Here is a 25,597-nt window from a genome sequence, read left to right as displayed (position 1 = left end):
ATAGATTGATTGATTTTTAGATATAGATAGATAGATAGATAGATATAGATAGAAGATAGATAGATAGAGATAGAAGATAGATAGATATAGATAGATAGATAGCGATAGATTAGATAGATAGATATAGATAGATAGATTAGATGGATAGATTGTTGTTGTTCATTCGTTCAGTCGTCTCCGACTCTTCGTGACCTCATAGACCAGTCCACGCCAGAGCTCCCTGTCGGCCGTCACCACCCCCAGCTCCTTCAAGGTCAGTCCAGTCACTTCAAGGATGCCATCCATCCATCTTGCCCTTGGTTGGCCCCTCTTCCTTTTGCCTTCCACTTTCCCCAGCATCATTCTCTTCTCTGGATAGATTAGATAGATAGATAGATAGATAGATATAGATAGATATAGATAGATTAGATGGATAGATAGATTAGATAGATTGATAGATAGATATAGATAGATTAGATAGATATAGATAGATTAGATAGATAGATTGATAGACATAGATAGATTGATAGATTAGATAGATAGATATAGATAGCGATAGATAGAGATAGATAGAGAAAGATATAGATAGAAGATAGATAGATAGATATAGATAGAAGATAGATAGATATAGATAGTAGATAGATATAGATAGAAGATAGATAGATAGATAGATAGATAGATAGAGAGAGAGAGAGAGAGAGATTAGCTGCTTCCTTCCTCTCCTTGCAACCCAAACAAAACGAAAAGGGGGCGTGCCCTTCACGAAGCCCCGCCCACGGCAGCTCTCCCGAGCCACTCAGAGGCGAGGCCCGAGCCGCCCTGTCGCCCCGCCCCCTTTTGGCAAGGCGCGCGTGCGCAGTGGGCAGTAGGCGGGGCCTGGTGGAGAGGAAGGACGCAAGGGAAGGAGGAGGAGGAGGAGGAAGGAGGGAGAGAGCGGCCATCTTGTTGTCGCGTCGCTGTTGCTGCCGCTGCCGTCGCCGCCGCCTCCCAGGCCGCCATCGTCCCGAAAGGAGCCAGCGGCCGAGGGCGGAGGCGCGGGAGCGCGAGAGCGGAGGGGGGAGCCCAGGGGCCGCAGCCGGAGGAAGGAGCCACAGCCGGGCGCGGGCGGGTAAGCTCCAACCCAGGCTCGAGGCCTGACGAGGGAAGGGAGGCCTCGCTGAGGGAAGGCCAGGGAAAGGGAAGCGGGGGGAAATGCAAATGGCGCCGCTTCCGGTCGGGGCTCGAAAGGGAGAGACGTCCCTCCTGAGTCAGGCCTCGCTCCTGACTCTCTGAGGGAGGTGCGGCCTAGCGGGGGAAGCGCATCCCCGGCCTCGCGTGGCGCGCTTCCCCGCCCAGCACGCACCCTGGCTCGGCCTCGCCTTCCCGCCCCCTCCCGCTCCCCCTTCTTTTTCTCCCACAAACTCTCCCCATTTCTTCTCTCCATCCCCAATTTCGGGATGCAGCCGACCTTTGTTTGCGCCCTCAACTCTTTTGGCGAAAGGGGCGTATCCTAACACAATATACAACAACATAATAATATTAATATAATGCTAATATAATAATAATAATAATAGTAATATTAACTGTATTTATACCCCGCTACCATCTCCCTAAGGGAGCCCACAGCACATCAGTAAACAAAAGCAATAGCAATAATCAATACAAAACAGTTAATATACACAATATACAATTATTATTCTTATATTAACCACAATATACAACACTATAGTAATACTAATATAATGCTAATATAATAATAACTTTATTTGTACCCCACTGCCATCTCCCTAAGGGAGCCCACAGCACATCAATAACAAAAGCAATAACAATAATCAATACAAAACAGTTAATATACACAATATACAATTATTCTTATTATTAACCACAATATACAACACTATAGTAATACTAATATAATGCTAATATAATAATAATAACTTTATTTGTACCCCACTGCCATCTCCCTAAGGGAGCCCACAGCACATCAATAACAAAAGCAATAACAATAATCAATACAAAACAGTTAATATACACAATATACAATTATTCTTATTATTAACCACAATATACAACACTATAGTAATACTAATATAATGCTAATAATAATAATAATAATAACTTTATTTGTACCCCACTGCCATCTCCCTAAGGGAGCCCACAGCACATCAATAAACAAAAGCAATAGCAATAACCAACACAATATACTATTATTATTATTGTTATTATTAACTTTATTTGTACCCCGCTAGCATCTCCCGAAGGACTCGATGCGGCTTACACAGGCCAAGGCCTGAATAAAAACACAGCATAACAACAATATAGTAATACTAATATAATGCTAATATAATAATAACAATAATAATAACAAATTTATTTGTACCCCGCTAGCATCTCCCTAAGGGAACCCACAGCACATCAATAAACAAAAGCAATAACAATAATCAATACAAAACAGTTAATATACACAATATACAATTATTATTATTGTTATTATTAACCACAATATACAACGCTATGGTAATACTAATATAATGCTAATATAATAATAATAATAATAATAATAATAACTTTATTTGTACCCTGCTACCATCTCCCTAAGGGAGCCCACAGCACATCAATAACAAAAGCAATAACAATAATCAATACAAAACAGTTAATATACACAATATATTATTGTTATTAACCACAATATACAACACTATAGTAATACTAATATAATGCTAATATAATAATAATAATAACTTTATTTGTACCCCGCTACCATCTCCCCAAGGGAGCCCACAGCACATCAATAAACAAAAGCAATAACAATAATCAATACAAAACAGTTAATATACACAATATACAATTATTATTCTTATTATTATTAACTTTATTTGTACCCCGCTAGCATCTTCCGAAGGACTCGATGCAGCTTACACTAGGCCAAGGCCTCAATAAAAACATAACATAACAACAATATAGTAATACTAATATAATGCTAATATAATAATAATAAAAATAATAATAATAATTGTATATTGTGTTAGGAGATGGTAGCGGGGTACAAATAAAGTTGTTGTTATTATTAACTTTATTTGTACCCCGCTAGCATCTCCTAAAGGACTCGATGCGGCTTACACAGGCCAAGGCCTCAATAAAAACGTAGCATAACAACAATATAGTAATACTAGTATAATGCTAATATAATAATAATAATAATTGTATATTGTGTTAGGAGATGGTAGTGGGGTACAAATAAAGTTGTTATTGTGTATTGTGTTGGGGAGATGGTAGCAGGGTACAAATAAAGTTGTTGTTATTATTATTATTATTAACTTTATTTCTACCCCGCTAGCATCTCCCGAAGGACTCAATGCGGCTTACACAGGCCAAGGCCTCAATAAAAACATAGCATAACAACAATATAGTAATACTAATATAATGCTAATATAATAATACTAATAATAACTTTATTTGTACCCCGCTACCATCTCCCCAAGGGAGCCCACAGCACATCAATAAACAAAAGCAATAACAATAATCAATACAAAACAGTTAAAATAAAAACTCAAAAACAAAAAATACACAATAAACAATAATAATATCAAAACATACAGAATTTAAAAAAGGATGGCAGGGCCAAATGTAATAATTAAATTAACAAATGTAATAATATTAACATAATACTAAAAATAATAATAAGACTTGTCCCCTGTGTTAAGCTAATAATATATATATTCATATAATAATCTTATATAAATATGTAATGTTCATTTGTGGGATTAGCAGAACTCAAAAACCACAGGACGAATTGACACCAAATTTGGACACAAGACACTTAACAACCCAATGTATGTCCTTCACTAAAAAAAAATTGATTTTGTCATTTGGGAGTTGTAGTTGCTGGGATTTATAGTTTACCTACAATCAAAGAATATTCTGAACCCCACCAACGATGGAATGGAACCATACTTGGCACACAGTTCTCCCATGACCAACAGAAAATACTGGAAGGGTTTGGTGGGCAGTGTCCTTGGTTTGGAGTTGTAGTTCACCTACATCCAGATATCACTGTGGACTCAAACAATGATGGATCTGGACCAAACTCTACACGGATACTCAATATCCCCAAATGTGAACACTTGTGGAGTTTGGGGAAAATAGAATCTTGACATTTGGGAGTTGTAGTTGCTGGGATGTATAGTTCACCTACAGTCACAGAGCATTCTGAATCCCACCAACAATAGAATTGGGCCAAACCTCCCACACAGAACCCCCATGTGGGCCACAGCAATGTGTGGCAGGGGACGGCTAGTATTTATAATATTATCTATATAAACAAAATGCAATGTTTGTTTGTGGGATTAACAAAACTCAAAAACCATTGGACGAACTGACACTTATCAGGCAAATGAGTGACCATCATTCTGAAAAACACTGGAAAACACAGCAGAAGAGACTTAAAAAAACAAAAAATACATATAGTAATACTAATATAATGCTAATATAATATAATATTAACATAATACTAAAAATAATACTTGTCTCCTGTGCTATGCTAATAATATAATATATTGTATATTCATATAATATTTATAATATTATCTATATAAATAAAAATGTAATGTTCATTTGTGGGATTAACATAACTCAAAAACCACTGGACGATCTGACACTTATCAGGCCAACGAGTGACCATCATTCTGGAAAACACAGCAGAAAAGACTTTAAAAAAACAAAAAAAATTACAACACATGTGCAAAACCATATATATATATGCGCAAATACACATGTATATACACACACACACACACAAAAATATACACAGACTGGGCCACAGCAACGCGTGGCAGGGGACAGCTAGTAATGTAATATAATATAATACTACTACTAATAATACAATATTATAATTATATATTTTATATTACATCTATATAAATAAAAATGTAATGGTCGTTTGTGGGATTAACATAATTCAAAAACCACTGGACGAATTGACACCAAATTTGGACACAATACACTTATCAGGCCAACAAGTGACCATCGCTCATAAAAACACTGAAAAACACAGTGAAAGGGACTTAAAAAGCCAAAAAACAAAAAATACATTACAACAAATGCGCAAAACTACATATATACACAAACACACACACATATATATACACACAAACCACATATACACAGACTGGGCCACAGCAATGCATGGCAGAGGACTGCTAGTTCTTAAATAAAATCTAAAATTGCACAAACAAAGTTGCAGTATACAGTTATATCTAACCATAAAACATAAAGTTATTTCTAACCAGGAAAACATGAACCTCAGTTTACAATATTGTAGTATAGTAATACTAATATAGTAAATATGATTACTACAGACTTTACTATAGAATAATATATAATGATATACTGTTTTATTATTGTGTATTTATATATTTGAACTTGTAATGATTTTGATTGTGAGCTGCTTTGGGTCTCCGTAGGGAGAGAGAAAGCCAGCTATAAATAAATAAAATGAATAGATTGGGAATGGGAATGGGGGAATATGAATGTTAAAGGCTGTTTTAGTGTGTTTGTTGTATTTTAGTTTTGTTTTTACCTCACTGTTATTATTGGTTTTTAAACTTTTGTATTGTTTTTTAAAAACTCTTTAGTGTGGATTGATTTTAGCCGCTTTGAGTCCCATGGGGAGAAAGGAGGGATATACATAAATTTATATATTTATATGTGTGTGTATGTATAGTATATTGTATTAAATATATGTTATATTATATATAATATTTAATATATATTGTATATTTAGTGAGGATAAATATTACTTGTCTCGAGTCCGCATGGGGAGAAAAGGCGGGATATATATATATATATATATATATATATATATATTTAGTGTGGATGGATGTTAGTCGCCTTGAGTCCCCATGGGGAGAAAGGCAAGATATAAATACAATTATATTGGGGGGGGGGGAGGCGAGAATGAATTAATATGTATATTATATTTAATATACTGTATATACTCGAGTATAAGCCTAGTTTTTCAATCCTTTTTTTAGGCTTATACTCGAGTCAATATTATTTACTATTTTACTTTGTTGTTGTTATTATTATTATTACATTTATTATTTTATTGTTGTTATTATTACATTTATTGTTTTACTCTATTATTGTTATTGTTACATTTATTACTTTACTGTATTGTTATTATTACGTTTATTGTTTTACTCTATTATTATTTTACTCTATTAATTATTATTGGAGGACATGTAAGCATATTTACAGAGTTGGAAAGTCTTATCTTGAATTACAGTTTTATGTAAATATTCAAAAACATTTAACCTACTAATGCCTAAATTAATATAATTTTATTGGTATCTATTTTTATTTTGGAATTTACCAATAGCTGCTGCGTTTCCCACCCTCGGCTTATACTCAAGTCAATACATTTTCCCAGTTTTTTGTGGTAAAATTAGGTGCCTCAGCCTATATTTGGGTCGGTTTATACTCAAGTATATATGGTATATAAAATACAATATTATAGATAGTGTGGATAGATGTTAACTGCCTTGAGTGCCCATGGGGAGTAAGGCGGGATATAAATAAAATGTTTTATATATGTGTGTGTGATGTGTGTAATATATTTAATATGTATACTGTATTTAATATATATTTTTAATACGTATTGTTATATAGATATATTACATTTAATATATACACATTGTATGTAATGTATATATTGTTATTATTAATATATATACATATAAATTATATATATATAGGTAGATAGATATTCAGATTGTTGCTCTTTTTTATTCAGAAAATATATATGACAAAACAAAGACAATGCCACCAAAACTGGATTTCCATCATCATATAAAACTAAACAAGTTTCTTTTTTTGTTACTAATTTTCATTCACGGAAAAAAGGCAATACAAAGGAAGCCAGTTTTCCTAATATAAGACTAGAGCTTTCAAAACTACATCTCAAACAAACACAAAGCTATTATATGGGCCTCACTCTCGTCATCTGTTGATTCGGCCTCTATGGAGATAATGCTATATAAACACACTTCTATTTTTAATAGCAATCCTCTTAATTCACAAATCCCAAGAGGTGACGTTTGGCCCTTTGTTGTTCGTGAAAAAATAACAAACGAGCCCCAATCTTCTTGGATGAGAGAGTTCTTAATCCAGGTTCCCATTTAGCACTGATTTCCCCTCGAAATGTGTTTTTCCTGCCCTTCGCAGTGCCATAGAGCGCTCCCTTTTTGCTCAGGTATCACCTTCAGGAAATACGATTTGACTGTTTGTCACACAAATTTCTCTGGGCTTGCCTCTTATTCCCATTACATGGCAAAGGAATAGCTCTAGCTTTTGCTTTTTTTGCAGAAATGTTTTAGTGGAAAGAAAAAACAAATGAATAAAAAAAAGAGAACTTGTCAGGGCCTCTCGCACAAGGCAAAAATGTTGCCTTTTTCAAAAACAAAAGACTCAGACCATGGTTTTTGATGAGTTTCTGGCTTGCTAATGAGGAAGACAATTAGCAATCTTGTGTCTAGTGTCTACAAAGAGGTAAACCATGTTAGTCTGTTGCAAGTATGGTAACAAACAGTCTTGAAAACCAACCTGTTATGACATGTGTGTATTAGGCTTGGGCAATCCATGGTTCTAAATGGTTCTAAAGTACTTACAAAACTAAAGTTCTGGTGGTGAAAATTTCAGAACTCTAACAAAACTTTCAAAATTTAATTATTATTTCATTATTGGTGATTTTAATGACAGAACCAATTAGGAACTGCCATTTATTATGAAATTTTGAGAGTTTTGTTAGAGTTCTGAAATTTTCACCACCAGAACTTTAGTTTTGTAAGTACTTTAGAACCATTTAGAACCATGGATTGCCCAAGCCTAGTGTGTATATGTATAGATAGAGAGGATTGATAGATATTCATGGAGTGCAGCCCATTTCTTCAGGCTGTTACAGTTCCTTTTAGCAATTATTTTAAATGCTCTGGTTTCACAAACTTTTATTTTTTCATTTACCACTTTATGCCTCTGGAAAAAATGGATTATAATATCAAGGAATCCTATTGAGGGGTCCCCAAGATGGACGTCAGTCCCTTTGAAAAGATGGAGCCTACGCCACCTGCTGCAGATGCTCACGGCATTGTCTTGTCTTTTTTTCCAGATTGAAGTGAATGATTTGGGATAAAACTCAAGTTTGTTAGAAGACTTTTTAAAAAAAGAGTTGTTTCACATTGCATCAGCGCAAGTGACTGCTTTACTCTTGAGTGACTTTACAGGTGCTTGCCTTCGTTGCAATAAAAGGACTCAACCTATTGAGCAGGACCTAATTTATCTCTTCATCTTGGAGAGCCTAATAAACTATTACAGTTTCCGTACTCAAAAAGGAAAGTTTTGAAGTTGCAAAAGACACTTTGGCAGATCCAAACATGAGTACGGCCAGAACAGAGAACCCTGTTATAATGGGTCTCGCCAGCCAGAACGGACAGCTCCGGGGCCCCGTCAAGCCCAGCGGGGGCCCAGGTGGCGGAGGGGGCACGCAGGGCCAACCCCAGATCAACCCGCTGAAGCACCCCAACGCCATCAACAACGGCACCCAGCAGCAAGCACAGAGCATGGCCTCCACCATCAAGTGAGTGATGCCACGTCCTGCTCTGCCCTCCTAATATCCCTTCCTGGTCATTGTTTTCACCATCACACAGTTCGGTACATGGCGGGTCCTTAGTTTTCAGTAGTGGCCATGACCTGAGGAAATTCTGCTGAAATGTGGGAATGGGACTGTATACCAACAGCATTCCAAGCATGATAAACATGTGCCTAAAACAATACAGACCTATTGCTGTTGAAGAAGAAGAAGAACATGGAGGGGTACAAATCCCACCCTACATAACCCCCCCCCCCCCCAAAAAAAAACCTTGCTTATTGTTGTGATCTAAGAAGCTTACCTTTCATCATCATGGATTTGCACCTGGCTCTTCCTGACCTTCGTGCCTTTCCCTGAAATGTCCTACAGATTTTGTCTAAGGGATACTCAACCTTGTTTTTAGAATCAGACAACGGTTATAGCTCAGTTAGATACTGGGAATATTTGAGATTAAGCCCAAGTTCAGCTTGTCTCTGTTTTAGGGCCCTTCCAGACAGGCCCTATATCCTAGGATCTGATCCCAGGTTTTCTACATTTAAACTGGATTATATGGGTCTCCACTGCCAGATAAACAGATAACCTCCCTGCAAATAACCCGCTCCTATTTTTATCTCATTAGAGTTTTTAAATCATTTTATCCTGTACATGGGGCCCACCCACTGTTATCGTAATTGTGTTTATTGGAATGTTATTTTGTTACTGGATTTATACTTTTTATTCCTATGTAATTTTGATGATGTTGCTTATTATTTATGTTCTGGTTTTATTTTGCTGTGACATGTTGTCCGGGCTTGGCCCCATGTAAGCCACTCCAAGTCCCATTGGGGAGATGGTGGCGGGGTATAAATAAAGTTTATTACTATTTATTATTATCAGATCCTGGGATTTAGGGCCTGTCTGGAAGGGCCCCTAGAAAACAGTTATTCAGTATACTTACAATTTGTAGAGCATACATTAATTTGCTCAGTCTTTTGAGTATTGTTTATGAATGTGAATGGCTTTCCAGTTTTCGACTCTATATGTTTTAGAGTGTTACATATACATTTTCTGTGGCCTCGGGTGCCTGTTGAATACCCCAACAGGCACCCGAACCTGGTCTTCTGACACCAGGTTTTTGATCTGGTGTCAGAAGAATTTGGCCTCCATGTAGACAAACAGGTTATCCATTTGAAGGAAGTATGTCCTGCGGTGTAGACAAGATGGTTGGATCGGTTGCAGCAATTACTTGCGAGATCTTTCATAGCATGTGTTTTGCAATTGCCACAAGGCATTGCATAAGTCAATAGGCCTTTAATGACATAGCTGCCCCACAAACCTGTTGCTTTTATACCAAATTAACTGTCAGCATTGTGTACCTTTAGGTCATTTTTGAATTATGGCAATCCTAAAATCAACCTATCGGGGAGTTTTCTTGGCAAGATTTATTAAAAAATCTTCCCCCAAATAATTTTAGGGCTAATAATTTTCATACTGAGAGACTTACTGCTATCTGGGGGCAGTGGTTTTCAACCTGTGGGTCCCCAGGTGTTTTGGCCTACAACTCCCAGAAATATTTATTATTATTTATTATTTATTTACTTCACTTGTATACCACTCTTCTCAGCCATCAGGCGACTCAGAGCGGTTAACAACCAGTATCAACAATACAGTACAAAATCATTAATCATTTAAAACAAATACCAGCCAGTTTACCAGCTGTTAGGATTTTTAGAAGGCCAAAACATCTGGGGACCACAGGTTGAGAACCACTGCTTTAGGGAGATATTTTCCTTGTGTTCTTCCCTGGAGGACACTTGATTCCTGAAAGGAATCCACTAGCTTGATAATGACATTGTTTTCTCCCTTCAGACCTGGCGATGACTGGAAGAAGACTTTAAAACTCCCTCCAAAAGATCTGAGAATCAAAACTTCGGTAAGGGCTCCTGAAGCTGCCATGGGTCTGGATAGGGGCTGGGTTTCCTCTGGTGGGCTGCAAAATCTAAATTTGTGATGAAATTAGCCAAAGACTTTCTATTTCCACTTGGTGAGATAAACTTGGACAGTGATTACTTTGGCCTTAGCAGGCAGGCCCACAAAGTTCTGCATTGATGTACAAAATATAGTTGGCCGTATTTCTTGCTTCTGATAAGAAATAAGATTAAGTGAATGTAAGGTAATTTAGCTTTGCCTACTGGATCACTTCCTGCACTGGAAATGCCTCTTGTGTTAAGACTGTCTTGCGAAAAATTGGAGTGTGACTGACCTCTTTCCATCTTCAGGATGTGACATCCACTAAAGGAAATGAATTTGAAGATTACTGCCTAAAGCGGGAATTGCTGATGGGAATTTTTGAAATGGGCTGGGAGAAACCATCTCCTATTCAGGTGGGTACAGATTGCTGGTTTTTGAATGGTGTTGGGAGGGCACCAGCCTGTGGGGAGTGGGTGTGGAGGTGCCAGGAGACTGCTCTGGGTGGATAAAGCATAGCAAGCTTTGTGTTGTTTCCCACTGATGCCTGTGGCCCCTTTCAGGAGGAGAGCATCCCCATTGCTTTGTCTGGAAGAGACATCTTGGCTAGAGCGAAGAACGGAACCGGCAAGAGTGGCGCCTACCTCATTCCCTTACTTGAACGGCTGGACTTAAAAAAGGACTACATACAAGGTCGGTTGAAATGAACACTCTTTTATCCCTTGACACCTCTGTCGCAGCATCCCTTTGAGGCCCTGCTTTTACTGCCAAGAGTCCTCTTCCCTGAGTGATGTCAGGCTGAGAGAGAGTTTCTCTTGAGATTTGTTTATTTATTTATCATGTCAGGAGCAAACCAAACAGTTGTATTGCATTTTTTAACAAACAAACAGACAAAACACAAAGTTTGCAAGCTTGGCAGTTGATTAAATGTCCTTTGACCAGTATCTGGCCACTTGGAGTGCCTCTGGTGTTGCTGCAAGGAGGTCCTCCATGGTGCATGTAGCAGGACTCAGGTTGCATTGCAGCAAGTGGTCTGTGGCTTGATCTTCTCCACACTCGCATGTCGTGGACTCCACTTTGTGGCCCCATCTCTTAAGGTTGGCTCTGCATCTCGTGGTGCCAGAGTGCAGTCTTTTCAGAGCCTTTCAAGTCGCCCAGTCTTCTGTGTGATCAGGGGGGGAGTCTCTCATTTGGTATCAGCCATGGATTGAGGTTCTGGGTTTGAGCCTGCCACTTTTGGACTCTCGCTTGCTGAGGTGTTCCAGCGTGTAGATCTTAGAAAACTATTTCTTGATTTAAGTTGTTGATGTGCTGGCTGATACCCAAACAGCAGGTGGGCCAGAGATGTCACTGCCTTGGTCCTTTCACTATTGGTTGCTACTACCTGGCAGATGTCGGGTGGCGCAATACCGGCTAAACAGTGTAATTTCTCCAGTGGTGTAGAGCGCAGACACTCCGTGATAACGCGGCATGTCTCATTAAGAGCCACATCCACTGTTTTAGCGTGGTGAGATGTGCTCCACACTGGGCATGTATACTCAGCAGCAGAGTAGCATAAGGTAAGGGCAGATGTCTTCACAGTGTGTGGTTGTGATCCCCAGGTTGTGTTCTCTTGAGATGAACTGACTTGATCTTGCAAACCAAGCCAGAACAAAGCCATTAAAAATACGCCCTGTCCACATGGATCTCTCACACATACACAGTCATTTCAGATTACTTGAATTGGGCTTCCTTTGGCCACTGCACTTCTGAGACAGAATGCTGGGCCATATTGTTGTTTGTTGTGATTCTGCATGCCCCATCTTAACTTTTTAAGAGATTGGCCCGAAGCGTTTGTGGTTTTCTGCTGTTCTGCCTTGGAATCAGGAAGTTTTGTTTAGTTAAATGTTTTGCATGCATTCACTCTGTCCACTCCTTCCTTGATCTGTATAGCTTGTTGGTAATTTTCTTTTTTCATTTTATTATAAGCTTAAAAGACAACAGTAACCAAACACGTAAACTCCAAATCAAACAGCCCCACCCTCACCCACCTTACAATCACCTATGAACCACCTCAGAGATTAGATAACCTGGTGAGGCCCTGCTCTCAGTCCTGCCTCCTTCGCAGGCGCAACTTGTGGGGATGAGAGGCAGGGCTTTCTCAGTGGTGGCCTCTTGGCTCTGGAACTCCCTCCTCAGCAACATTAGATCAGTCCCCTCCCTCAGCCTTCAGAAGGGAAGCAAAAACTTGACTTTGGGAATGGGCTTTTCGGAGAATAATGCAGTGCAATAACAGATTTGGAATATGTGCAGTGACTATGGAATGTCATTGGACTACGGTTATGGATAGCAAATTTTATATTGAATGTAATGTTTTAAAACTTTTAAAATGCTTAATAAGTATTTTAATGTTACTGGAATTGTATGTCTTTTAATACATTGAATAAATGGCCTATATGTAAGCCACCTTCAGTTCCCTTTAGAGTGAAGAAAGGCAGGATATAAATAGGATAAATAAATATATATAAATAAATAACAACACAGTGGACTTTTCCTTCATCAAGCTAATGTAGACATAGGCAAACTTGAATCCTCCAGGTTTTATGGACATCAACTCCCTCAATTCTTAACAGTTGGTAGTTTGCCCATGCCTGGGCTAGTGTGCACATATGATATTCCCAGAGTTCTGAAGTTTCGTTCTTAAGGCTCATAGTGCTATTATGAGAGTCAGAACGTGTGGCTTCTCTCTTTCAGCAATGGTGATCGTTCCCACACGAGAACTTGCCCTGCAGGTCAGCCAGATCTGCATCCAGGTCAGCAAACACATGGGAGGGGCCAAAGTGATGGCCACCACCGGAGGCACCAACCTGCGTGACGACATCATGCGGCTGGACGACACAGGTGGGCGCCAAGCCGGCTTTTGGAGGGACCTCGGGCTGCTGGGCTTTTCCCACTGGGAGAAACCGCTCTACCTTCGTTGTCTTTTCCCTTTGCAGTGCACGTGGTGATCGCCACGCCGGGGAGGATTCTGGATCTCATCAAGAAAGGAGTGGCAAAGGTGGACCACATCCAGATGATCGTCCTAGATGAGGTGAGTTGCAGCCTCTGTTCTTCACAAGTTAAAGTATTCAGCTACTGAGCTGCAGGTTATGTTTCAGGTCTGTGTTAAGGCAGCTCGTGAGGGAAGATGTATTATTATTAAGTAATATCCTGCTTACCTTTAAATATAAAGAGATAAAACCTGAAAATCACTTAAAATCTATTATTTCTGCATTGAAAGAGGTTATAGCTGTGTGACTCAAATAAATGATCTGTGAAGAAGGGGAGGGTGTTAACGAAAGTGGTAAACGATGTGTCTGTTGGTCTTTTCCTCATTGCAGGCAGACAAATTGCTCTCTCAAGATTTTGTTCAGATAATGGAGGACATTATCCTCACGCTCCCCAAAAACAGGCAGATCTTGCTCTACTCTGCCACATTCCCTCTCAGTGTACAGAAGTTTATGGTGAGTGCATTTGTGGCCTTTCCTGTCACACCCGCCTGATAAATTCCCCCAAATGCAGGCGGAGGGGCACCTGGGCCCTGGTTCTGTGTTTCCCTACATGTTAGGATGTTTCTTTTTCCAGAATTCCCACTTGCAGAAACCCTATGAGATTAATTTGATGGAGGAGCTGACCCTGAAGGGAGTGACCCAGTACTACGCCTACGTGACCGAGCGCCAGAAAGTGCACTGTCTCAACACACTCTTCTCCAGGGTGAGCCGTGGGCTATTTCCCCATCCAGGAACACTTGGTTTTTGGGGGGAGGAGGGTATCACGGAGCCAAAGACGTAATCCTTGCACCTAAACAGTGGGCCAGTTACCACCCACAGAACAAAATGCAATAAAGGTAGATGGCACGCTGTAGTCTGAGGAAAAAGTATAATCTGCCAAGCCCACAGTTCAATGTAGTAGTCTCACTGTCCTTCAGCCATTGCCTTAGAACAGGGGTCCTCAAACTTTTTAAACAGAGGGCCAGATCGCAGTCCCTCAAACTGTTGGAGGGCCGGATTTTAATTTGAAAAAAAAATATTCCTATGTATACTGCACATACCTTATTTGTAGTGCAAAAATCAAACAATACAATACAATAATTAAAATGAAGAAGAATTTTAACAAATATAAACTTATTAGTATTTCAGTGAGAAGTGTGGGCCTGCTTTTGGCTGATGAGATAGGGTTGTTGTTTTTGTTGTTTTGTGTGCTTTCAAGTCGTTTCAGACTTAGGTGGATCCTGAGCGAGGACCGGGTAAATGACCTTGGTGGGCTGTATCTGGCCCCCGGGCTGTAGTTTGAGGACCCCTGCCTTAGAAGTTAGCAAGAGTTTTTTTTCTTTCTAGTTTTTTGCTATTAACAATTTAGCTGCTGTTACCAAATTAGAAACCAATTCTTTCTCCTCTCTAAGGGAATTATATTATCATGTATAAGTAATAATGCTAATTTTGGTGTAATCTCGATCTCTATTTTTATTATTGCTCTTATTTCTTTGAATATGCAAAAAAAGAAAGAAATTCAATTAGAAGAATGGTATAGGGAAATTTGGAATATAGCGATTAATGATAAGCTAACTTGCAATATTAAAATTAAAAGGGGAATATGTAAACAAGCAGACTTTTGGAAAATATGGGGAAAATTTATCGAGTATGTGTTTAATGAGGGAAAAGGGGTATAAGCCAGCAAGAGAAACAATGATATTTTGAAATGGTGAAACCACATGAGTTGGTTGGTCCTGGTGAAGGGGGCACAAACTAAGGGGAAGGGGAAGAGGGGAAAACGGTATAATAATAATAATAATAATAATAATAATAATAATAATGAAATACAATATGTATAAGTGGATAAAAGGTGTGCGATAGAGTTATATGTAGTATAAGTTGTAATGGAAATTTAAAAATAATGATAAGGAATATGATTAAAGATGTTTTTGATGTTTATTTACTGTTAGATTGTATATAATATGACATACTCTTTTGTCTAAGATAATGTGAAAAGAGAGAAGAATGTATGCTTATACATTTTGTTGGACAAATCTATATAAATAAAAATGTAATGTTCGTTTGTGGTAGTCACAGAACTCAAAAACCCCTGGACGAATTGACACCAAATTTGGACACGAGACATCTAACAACCCAATGCATGACCTTCACTCAAAATTGATTTTGTCATTTGGGAGTTGTAGTTGCTGTGATTTATAGTTCACCAACAATCAAAGAACATTCTGAACCCCACCAACAATAGAATTGGACCAAACTTGGCATACAGCCCTCCCCTGACCAACAGAAAATACTGGAAGGGTTTGCTGGGCAGTGTCCTTTGGTTTTGGAGTTGTAGTTCACCTACATCCAGGGAGCACTGTGGACTCAAACAATGATGGATCTGGACCAAACTCTACATGAAGACTCAATATGCCCAAATCTTAACACTGGCGGAGTTTGGGGAAAATAGAATCTTGACATTTGGGAGTTGTAGTTGCTGGGATTTATAGTTCACCTACAATCGCAGAGCATTCTGAACCCCACCAACGATAGAATTGGGCCAAACCTCCCACACAGAACCCCCATGTGGGCCACAGCAACGCAAGGCAGCGGACAGCTAGTTTATAAATAAAATCTTTTTAAAAAAAAGATAGGAAGAGTGAAAACTGAATGCCTCTTTTGTGTTTGTGTTTAGCTCCAAATCAACCAGTCGATCATCTTCTGCAACTCTTCCCAAAGGGTCGAACTGCTAGCGAAGAAAATCTCCCAGCTGGGATATTCGTGTTTCTACATACATGCAAAGATGAGACAGGTGGGTGCGAAGTTCTGAGCAATTGGATGCAAATGGCTCCTGACTGAGGCAAAGGGCCTCCTCATCCTTTGCGGCTGCCATATTTCCTGCATGTCATCAGACTACATTTTGGCTCTTTGGTCTGAGGGTGAAGGAGAGGCCTCCGCCTTCAGCACCAGTGTTGGCCTTGCATATAAAGGGCTGCTTCCTCCAGTCGCCTTGTCTCCTGTATTTGGGAGCCTATTATTTCCAAGGGGGGCTGAGAGAGAAGTCTCTGAAGGTTGGGTGGTTCCATCCAATAACTCTTCCCCCCTTTTGTCTTTTTCCAGGAGCACCGCAATCGTGTGTTCCATGATTTCCGGAATGGCTTATGCCGCAATCTCGTTTGCACTGGTGAGTCGCCCTTTGTCTTCCCTTGGACCTGCCTTCCCTAATGTGACTTGCTTTCCAATGACCATGCATGTGTACAGATAAGGGGGCATCAGGCACTTGCCACACTTTAGATCAGGCATGGACCAACTTCGGCCCTCCTCTCTCCAGGTGTTTTGGACTTAAACTCCCACAATTCCTAATAGCCAGTAGACAAAGTAAAAAAGTGCAATTCATAGAATCATAGAATTAAAGAGTTGGAAGAGACCTCCTGGTCCATCATCCAGTCCAACCCCATTCTGCCAAGAAGCAGGAATATTGCATTCAAAGCACCCCTGACAGATGGCCATCCAGCCTCTCTTTCAAAGCTTCCAAAGAAGGAGCCTCCACCACACTCCGGGGCAGAGAGTTCCACTGCTGAACGGCTCTCACAGTCAGGAAGTTCTTCCTCGTGTTCAGGTGGAATCTCCTCTCTTGTAGTTTGAAGCCATTGTTCTGCTTCAATTCAGCATAAGCCACATCTTCTGTTCATGTAAAACCTTTTTAGAGGTTCCTGGGGGGGCTTAGTGTTGTTGGGGGAGCACCGTCTGGGCTCTTGGTCTCCTTCTCTAACTCTGTCTGCTTGTCTTTCAGATCTGTTTACCCGAGGTATTGATATCCAAGCTGTGAATGTTGTGATAAACTTTGATTTTCCAAAGCTGGCAGAGACATATCTCCACCGTATTGGCAGATCAGGTGAGGGCCGTGATGCTGTTTGGTTGCCTCGTTTTCATTCTTTTGGCGGCGATGTCCTTCCCAGTGTTGCTCCTTTCTAGATTAGGCTGACTTGCTGACTTATATAGAACTGATTGAGTGCCCTTGGATGATGATTTAAACCAGTGACCACTGACTGATTGATTGATTGTTTTTATACTGTTTTACATTGTTTTATACTGTTCTATATTATTTATTTATTTCATATATTTGTATCCTGCCCTTCTTCCCACACGGGAGACTCAGCGCAGCCTCACATGAGTATTAGAGGATGCTAACAACATAAATACCATAAAATCCACAAGAAGCATGTGGACAATTTCAACAGAAAGGAGGTAACCATGAAAATGAACAAAATCTGGCTACCAGTATTAAAAAACTCAAAAATTACAACAGCAAAACAACAGAGAGTAAACAATCAGGCACATCAAATCACCTCTCAACAAAAAAAGATTCCCTCAGGCACTTCCAAGCCATTAAATGCTAATCAAGGTGGTCAGTTGAAACATTCACACCTAGCTCCAGCAGACAAAAGTCCTTTGTCCCACTCTGGTTATTCCACAGATATATAAACCCATTTTCCTAGTTCCAACAGACCTCACTACCTCTGAGGATGCTTGCCATAGATGCAGGCGAAACGTCAGAAGAAAATGCCTCTAGACCATGGCCATATAGCTCGAAAAAACTTACAACAACCCAATACCATAAAAATTACAATTCACAATAAAATCATTTTACAACATTGTATAACACCATCAGTAAAAATTAACAATAAATTAATAGATTAATATGCCAGTAAAACCAAGCCGAGCCGGGAGAGTCCATGTTGCAAAATCCAAATTTCCTTTTCCTATTTCTGCTGGCCTCTTAAGCGAGCGCTTGGCCCCAGAGCCAGGTCTTCAGTTGTCTTCTAAAGGACAGGAGGGAGGTGGCCAACCTGATATCCTTAGGGAGAGAGTTCCACAGAAGGGGGGCCAATGCCGAGAAGGCCCTGTCTCTCATCCTCAGCAACCGCGTTTGCGAGAGTGGTGAGATCAAGAGCAGGGCCTCTCCTGATCTTAAGCTTCGTTATGGTTCACAGCAGGAGATATGTTTGGATATTATTATTAATAATATAATATTATTATTGGGTTGTTGTAGTTTTTTCGGGCTATATGGCCATGGTCTAGAGGCATTCTCTCCTGACATAATAATAATAATAATATTATATTGCCGTTAAATTGTGTATCTATGTTTTTGATGTGGATGCCATGGGGTGCTGATTTGTTAGCCATCCTGAGTCCCTCTGCGGAGGTTGAGATAGGACGGGATAGAAAAGCCCAAAATAAAAATAAATAAATAGATATGAGAAACCACTGGATAGCAATTATAATTGTTACGCTGTGGGTAATGGGTTAGTTGTGGTATAACAGTTTGATGAGGGATTTGTAGGCCGGTTTTTGACAGAACAAGAGTAGTGATTGAATGTTAGTTGTATAAGAAAGACTGGTTGTAATATGTGTGTGTGTGTAATATGCGCAATTATATGTATGTGATATGTGTACTGAGGTACACTGAGTTACACTGAGAGCTAAACTGGGCCCATAACCCTTTTTGGGCAAGAAGGCTTATTAACAAAAGACCCTCCTCATAAATGCACAGCGGAGTAACATATCAGAAGCAGCATATCCCATCACCAGGAGCCCAAAGTGATAAAAATGAACAAAAACACACAGACCAATGCTATCTCTTCCATAGGAGGCTTTTCATTATAGCAAAATAATATGGTTGTAGTATTTACAAGAACAAGGTTTCCAAAACACGAATAAAGTTCTTTATACTTCCTTCGTTGCTTCCACGCTGGGCTTCTTTCTCATGCAGATAAACTGCTTGTAGCTTCACTCTCACAGAGCTTCCTCTCACACCAAAGTTACACAGGAGCTTTTTACACACAGCAGCCTGGAGCTTCCCACATGATGGCCTTCAAACTGGGGCTTTCTTTCACCAAAGTTTCTCACACCAGGCCTTTCACCCACTGAGGGCTCTCTCGGACCGAGACTTTTCTCCTATTGAGGCCTTCTCTCACACAGAGGCCTCCCTCACACAGAGACCTCTCTCAGACTGAGGGCTACTAAGCTACAGGCACACCTGCGTATATTGAACTTCTTGAGTCATTGCATCCATTTAACCCTTTCAGTGCTTGATTCACATTTTTGTGATTGAAAATACCTAGTTAATTTCTAATATTTCTGACAGTTTTTATATATCTTTTTTATATACATACATTTATGTTGCATTCCTATTCTCTAGTGCATTTCGTACATTATAGTATAATAAATTGTTGGAAATGCTGCTATGAATGGGTGTGAAACTCAAGAGGTGCTGCTGGGGGGCACAGAGGAAGCCTCTCCCGGGAGTTCATTCCTTTCTAGAGCAGCTCATGTGGGATGCATGCCCCCCCCTCACCTTGAGCCTCACTGGTCGGTGTTTCCTCCTCTAAAGGGCGATTTGGCCACCTCGGCCTGGCCATCAACTTGATCACCTACGATGATCGATTCAACCTGAAAAGTATTGAAGAGCAGCTGGGGACAGAGATCAAGCCCATCCCCAGCAACATCGACAAGAGCCTGTACGTGGCGGAATACCACAGCGAGCCCGGAGAAGACGGAAAAGCGTAAGGGCCGCGTACGTATCGGGCCCTGCTGGGTGGGCAGGCCAGGGCAGCCGGGCGGTCCCCCTCGGGGTGGGCTCCCAAACCCCCCAAAAGCATGCCCAGGCTCATTGCCAGCGGGCTCACGTGGGTGCCAGCCTTTGGACTGTGCCAGGGCCCCTCTGCCCTTTGCACTTATTAGCCACTAATGCCCTCATTTATCAGGGCAGATAAGGGTTTATCACACGGCCCTGTGACACCCCATGTTTTCCAATGGATTTTGAACTCGGGGAGGCTGAGTGCATGTGTGGGTCTTTACCCAAGAGCTTGGGACTGCCTTGATACCAGGCCCTCGCTCACAATGCCCTGATGTACCGTATCTACTTAAGTATAAGCCGAGTTTTCCAGCCCTTTTTTAAGGCTGAAAAAAGCCCCCTTTGGCTTATTTATTATTTTACCCTGTTATTATTATTACATTTATTATTTTAATAATGATAATAATAATAATAACTTTATATATACCCCACCACCATCTCCCCAAGGGGACCCGGGATGGCTTACATGAGGCCAAGCCCAACAACACACCAGTAAAAACAAAACAGCAAACAAGTAAAACAGTACAATTAATATAACTCACATATAAAACCTTATGGCCAGGCCAGATGTAATAAATTAAAATTTTAAAAATAAACACTGGGTATGAACAGAGGTAGGATGTATCTAATTTTATTATTACTATTATTATTATTATTACATTTATTATTTTACTCTATTATTATTACGTTAACATTATTTTACTCTATTATTAAATTTATATTTTACTCTTATTACTACATTTATTTTCTCTATTGTTATTACATTTCTATTATTTTACTCTATTATGATTAAATTTATTATTTTGCTCTTTATCATTACTGTTATTACATTTCCATTATTTTACTCTCTTTGTTATTATTGGAAGGATACGTCAGCACATTTACATTGAAGAAAGTTAGAATGATGGTTTAATCAGAGTTGGACAGTCTTATCTTAAATTGCAGTTTCATGTAAATACTCAAAAACTTTTAACCTCCTGATACCTCAATACATGTAATTTTATTGATATATATTTTTATTTTGAAATTTACCAGTAGCTGCTGCATTTCCCATCTTTGGCTTATACACAAGTTAATACGTTTTCCCGTTTATTTATTTTTTGTGGTTAAGTTGGGTGCCTCGGCTTATATTTAAGGTTGGCTTATACTCAAGTATATATGGTATTTTCACTTCATATCAATATACTAATATTTGAATTGTTTGGATACGGTTTTTCTACTTCTTGGCAGAATGGGGTTGGACTGGAGGGCCCACAACTCTTATGATTCTATTTGCTTAGTTTCCAATTGTGCTTCGATTGTTTGGTTGTGAGCTACCTTGAGTCCGTATGGGGAGAAAGGTGGCGTGTAAACCAAGTGAATAATAATAATAATGGCCACCTTTGTCTTCCGATCCTTTGAGTTCAGTGGGGGAGACATGGCTTCCCTTGGACAGTCAGGTTGTTCTGAGAAGAAGAGTTATTTGCCCCACGGCATGGGCCTTCCTTCTGGGCATCTTGGCAAGAGGGTGCAATGGGGGGTTTGCTTAAGTCAGGGCTCTTCCACCTGCAGCCTTCCAGGTGTTTTGGGCCTCTGATTCCCAGAAGCCCCTCTTTCCAGCTTGTTTGAGGGCCAGGAATTCTGGGAGCTGAAGTCTAAAATATACCTGGAGGGCCACGGGTTGTCATGGCCTGCCTCGAAGGGGGGGTTGTGCAGACCCTGTTTGCAGACTGATGGGTGCCTCTCTTTCTTTCTTTCCTTCCTAGGCTGCGCTTAAACACTCAAGCAAAAAGAGCCCTTTGATCTGGACATGTGATGCATCCTTTCTTTGGGGAAGCCCTTCTCTTTGTGGGTTATTTTTTTTCATCTTTATTTTGTTTGTTTGTTTGGAACTATGAAGATTAAAGAGCTGAGATCCCCCTTTTTTCCTAATTTTTTTTTTTAATTTGGCTGTGAGGACGAAAGCAGAAGACAGGACGGAAATACCTTTTTGTTTTCCCCACACGTTCGTTGCACTGTGTGCCGACTGGACATTGGTTGCACTAACTGCTGGTTTTAATTTCTTTCTTTGTGGCGGAGAAGAAGAAGCCGAAGAAGCCGAACTCTGAGCAGAGGAGACTCCCAAACTCCCCCCAGACAGAGCTTTCCTTGCAATGATTCCAGGTCCAACCCCTGAGTGCATTTCAACTTCTCCCCGGCTCCTCATCCGTCTTCTGAGCTAAAGAGCTTGTTACTTATTTGTGCAAAGTGCCTTATGCTACGAGACCATTCAGAATATATCACCTTTCAGAGATCAACAGCCCAAGGAGTCCTTTTGGTTCAGGTCAACAGCTCCCCTCTCCGCCCCTCCCTCCCTTCCCTTCCCTTCTGCAGACAAGCCGGGCCCGGAGGCGGCGACCCTTGTCCAAAACACACAGACACACACACACAAAACCCCTTTTTGCTTTTTCGTTCGACCTTTTTTAAAAAGCAAAACACAATGGAGGAGTTGAGACGCAGTTGCCGTTCACCCACTTTGTAAATAACCTGTATTTAAGCGAAGCAACCTGGACCGCCTGGGTCGATGGAGCGGAGGAAAGAGCCACTTGCCAGGAGCTTCGGCCTCGACGGGAACACTGCCCTCGAACGACTGGTCCCTCCCTCCGAGTCTCCTTTGGCGGCCCTTGCGAGGTAGACTCGTCTCAGAACCGTGGGGGGCGGTCTTTCCTCTCTGAAGCGGGCTCCGCTGAGAATTGGATGTGTATACTTGTATAGACTCTGTAAATAAGTGTTTGTTTTTTTTCTTCTCTCTCTCTCTCCCTGTTATGGGTTCATATATAACTTTTTTTTTCCTTTTTTTGTTTTTGATGAAGTCTGCTGGGCTTAAAGGGATTTACCGAGAGATCTTGACAGCAACTAAAGGTGAGAGGGGCTCAGTTTCCTGCAACACTGCTCCGTGCCAAGTCCCCCTTCGCTTTCCCATGGGTTGGGCCTGCTGTAGCGCTCGGTGACACTTAAAAGAAGAGACCGTGGGTCCAAAGGAAAGCAAGGCTCCTCTCGAGGCACTCATTTAGGTTCCCCACCCCCTCCAAAAAGAAAGAAAAGAAAACTACAACCAAGTAAACAGATGACTAAATGACCAGGGGGAGAAGAGCTCCTTTGCCTCAGTGCACAGAGAGCGTGGATTTGGAAGGACAGGTGGCAGAAGCCACTGGCCGGTTCTGGAGCCCTCGCTTCCGCTTTCCTCGAGCGACCCCAAAGCAGGCCAGGCCCGAGCGCTGGGCTCTTCCCCCCCCCCCCCAGCATGCCCTCTTCTTCCTCCTCAGTGGGAGGCCCTGCAGTGTTGCCTGAAATTGTGCCCCTCCCAACATATGCTTGGTGTTTGGCCTGATCTGCAGGCAAAAGGAGTGAGACAACTCGAACCTGTAAACTTCTTAAGAATTCCCTTTCCAGCCTGACCAGCAACGGGCCGCCAGGAGGCACTGGGAGAGGCACGCAGCCGCCCCCCGACTCCCTCCTTCCTCCCTCTTGGACGCCGCGCATTCAGGCGTTGCACTTGCGCCCCTTCCTCTCCGGCCTCCTTGCCTTCTGGGGCCGAGGTTCGCCTTGGTTCCTCTGGCAGGCAGGACGGCTTCCCCACCGACGTGTGTGCCGGATCCCGGTGCCTCCTGGCAGAGCCCTCTTTCACCGTGAAATTGTTTTGTGTCTATGAGTAACTCCACAGGAACGTTGTCGTAGCAGCAGCTGCACTAAAGAGCAACCCCTCTGCTGGGGCGGTGGGCGGGCGGTGGGCAAGGATTCTCTCTTCAAGATAGGCAAATCTGACCAAAAGTAATGCCTTGCTGGCTACGGCCGTCCACCTTCCCAGCAGAGGAGGAGGAGGAGGAGGAGGAGGAAGGGGCAGTTTCAGTGCAAAAGGGACACGTGTGCAGAGCCCTGGGGCCTTGGTTGCGAGCGCCTGTGTTTGCGCACTGCCCCCACGGTGCCATGAGTGGAGGTGGCCCCTTTGCCCCGCAAGTCACTCTCGAAGCACAGCATTTTAAAATGGAAAGTATTACTCTCCGTGGGGCCGCCCGTCAGAGGAGCGGCCAGCGCGGCCATTTTGGGTGGCCTTTCCCGGGTCAGAGGGCCACCTGACCTTGGCTAGTAGCGGTCCCCCTCTCTCTGTCTCTCTATCCAGAGCGCAGGGGGACTATTTCTAAAAGGAAAGATGCTCCAAATGCGAGCTGGGGAGACCCAGCCCCCTTTTTTTCCCCTTGTCCAGAAACACTCAAAACATTTCTAAATTTGCGTTGGTAAAAGTTCAGATTCCCCTTGGCCACAGCTGAAAAGGAGAAAGGCTCAGATGCCTTTGGGGCCGGTTTGGCCCTCGGTGAAGGTGGATCACATCTCTTCCCAAAATTCGCTGCATTTGAATTTCCCCGGGGTGGGGTGGGGGGCGGGTGGGCTCTTGAGTTTTATTTCTTTTCTCTAGAATGAGGTGGGAGCATCTTTCCTCCGGCCTTTTGCCTTTGCGCCCGTCGCTGGGGTTGGGTGCGATCATGGAAGCCGGGCGCGGAGGCGGCAGAGGCTGTTCTTGTCAAGCATCTCATTCTAGTGTCTTTCTTTTATGGGTGGGTGGGTGAGTTCACCTGGAGAGGGCTGGCCAGGTGCGGCCAGGTGAGCGAGGCCTTTGTGGGCGCGTGCAAGGTGTCCCTTGGGCCTGGCAGTGAGCTGACCCCTGCTGCTGGGTCCAAGGGTCAGCCAGCATTGCCATGTGAGCTAGAGCCCGCTTTTGAGCCTGGAAAGACCCAGGAAGGTCATGGGGCGCCTCCATCTTTCCCTGGCCTTGAGGCAGAGCTCCCTTTCGAGCCTGGGAGGGGCCAAGAAGCTTGGATCATGGGGCGCCTCCATCTTTCCCTGGCCTCTATGGCTTCCACTTCAGGCTCCGAAAGGGAGAGCGGAGGAAGCATGACCTGCGAGCCCTCTCCAGGTGATTGGGGTGGGATTTGGGGGGGGGGGTCTCTAAGATGCAGCTTGGCTGTGTTTTAACCAGATTTGGGGGGGGGGGGGGTCTGGGAAACTGAAATACGTCAAAAGATTCCCTTTATTGACAAACTGGAAAACAGAAGAGGGACACACTTCTCTTTTTTTTTTGCGTTGGGTTCAAACAACCTACTATTTAGTTGGTCCCCCGACCAGGCCAGTGGGGACTACCATTTGGAAACGGGTGGGTGGGCAGGTGGGGAGGGGTGGGGAAAGAGGGAAATGACCCTCTTTTTTTTTTTTTTTTGGTGGGAAAACTGGTACCTGGCAGATGTCCAGCAGAGCTCAGTTTTGGTTCAATGTGTTCTCTCTGTACGCAAATGATGTATTGGAAAGGGCCGGTGGCTGCGTCAGAGGGCGGGAACGATGAAAGATGCAACCCTGACTGGTTTGAAAACAAAAGAGAATTAGCTCAATAAAAGCTCACTGGGACTCAAA

The 25,597-nt window shown here is 41.8% G+C and overlaps 1 protein-coding gene across 2 annotated transcripts; it reads left to right on the top strand.

The window, feature by feature from the left end:
- Positions 1-881: 881 nt before the first annotated feature.
- On the top strand, positions 882-25,597 carry DDX6 (DEAD-box helicase 6). 2 transcript variants are annotated; one of them, XM_060787675.2, is made up of 14 exons: positions 882-1,087; positions 8,123-8,590; positions 10,451-10,514; positions 10,861-10,965; positions 11,113-11,242; positions 13,283-13,429; positions 13,525-13,619; positions 13,909-14,031; positions 14,153-14,281; positions 16,235-16,351; positions 16,660-16,723; positions 17,333-17,434; positions 19,934-20,105; positions 21,922-25,597. In XM_060787675.2, the coding sequence occupies exons 2-14, from the start codon at positions 8,388-8,390 to the stop codon at positions 21,956-21,958; spliced, it is 1,488 nt and encodes a 495-aa protein (XP_060643658.1). In that variant the 5' UTR covers positions 882-1,087; positions 8,123-8,387; the 3' UTR covers positions 21,959-25,597. The 2 variants fall into 2 exon arrangements, with proteins under 2 accessions (XP_060643658.1, XP_060643659.1); XM_060787676.2 differs by having other exon boundaries at positions 19,934-20,116.

The sequence above is a fragment of the Anolis sagrei genome, chromosome 7 (assembly GCF_037176765.1).
Source record: "Anolis sagrei isolate rAnoSag1 chromosome 7, rAnoSag1.mat, whole genome shotgun sequence".
In the NCBI taxonomy this organism is placed as follows: Eukaryota; Metazoa; Chordata; class Lepidosauria; order Squamata; family Dactyloidae; genus Anolis; species Anolis sagrei.
The sequence above is the reverse complement of the archived record's forward strand: the minus strand, read 5'-3'. Positions and strand labels throughout refer to the sequence as shown.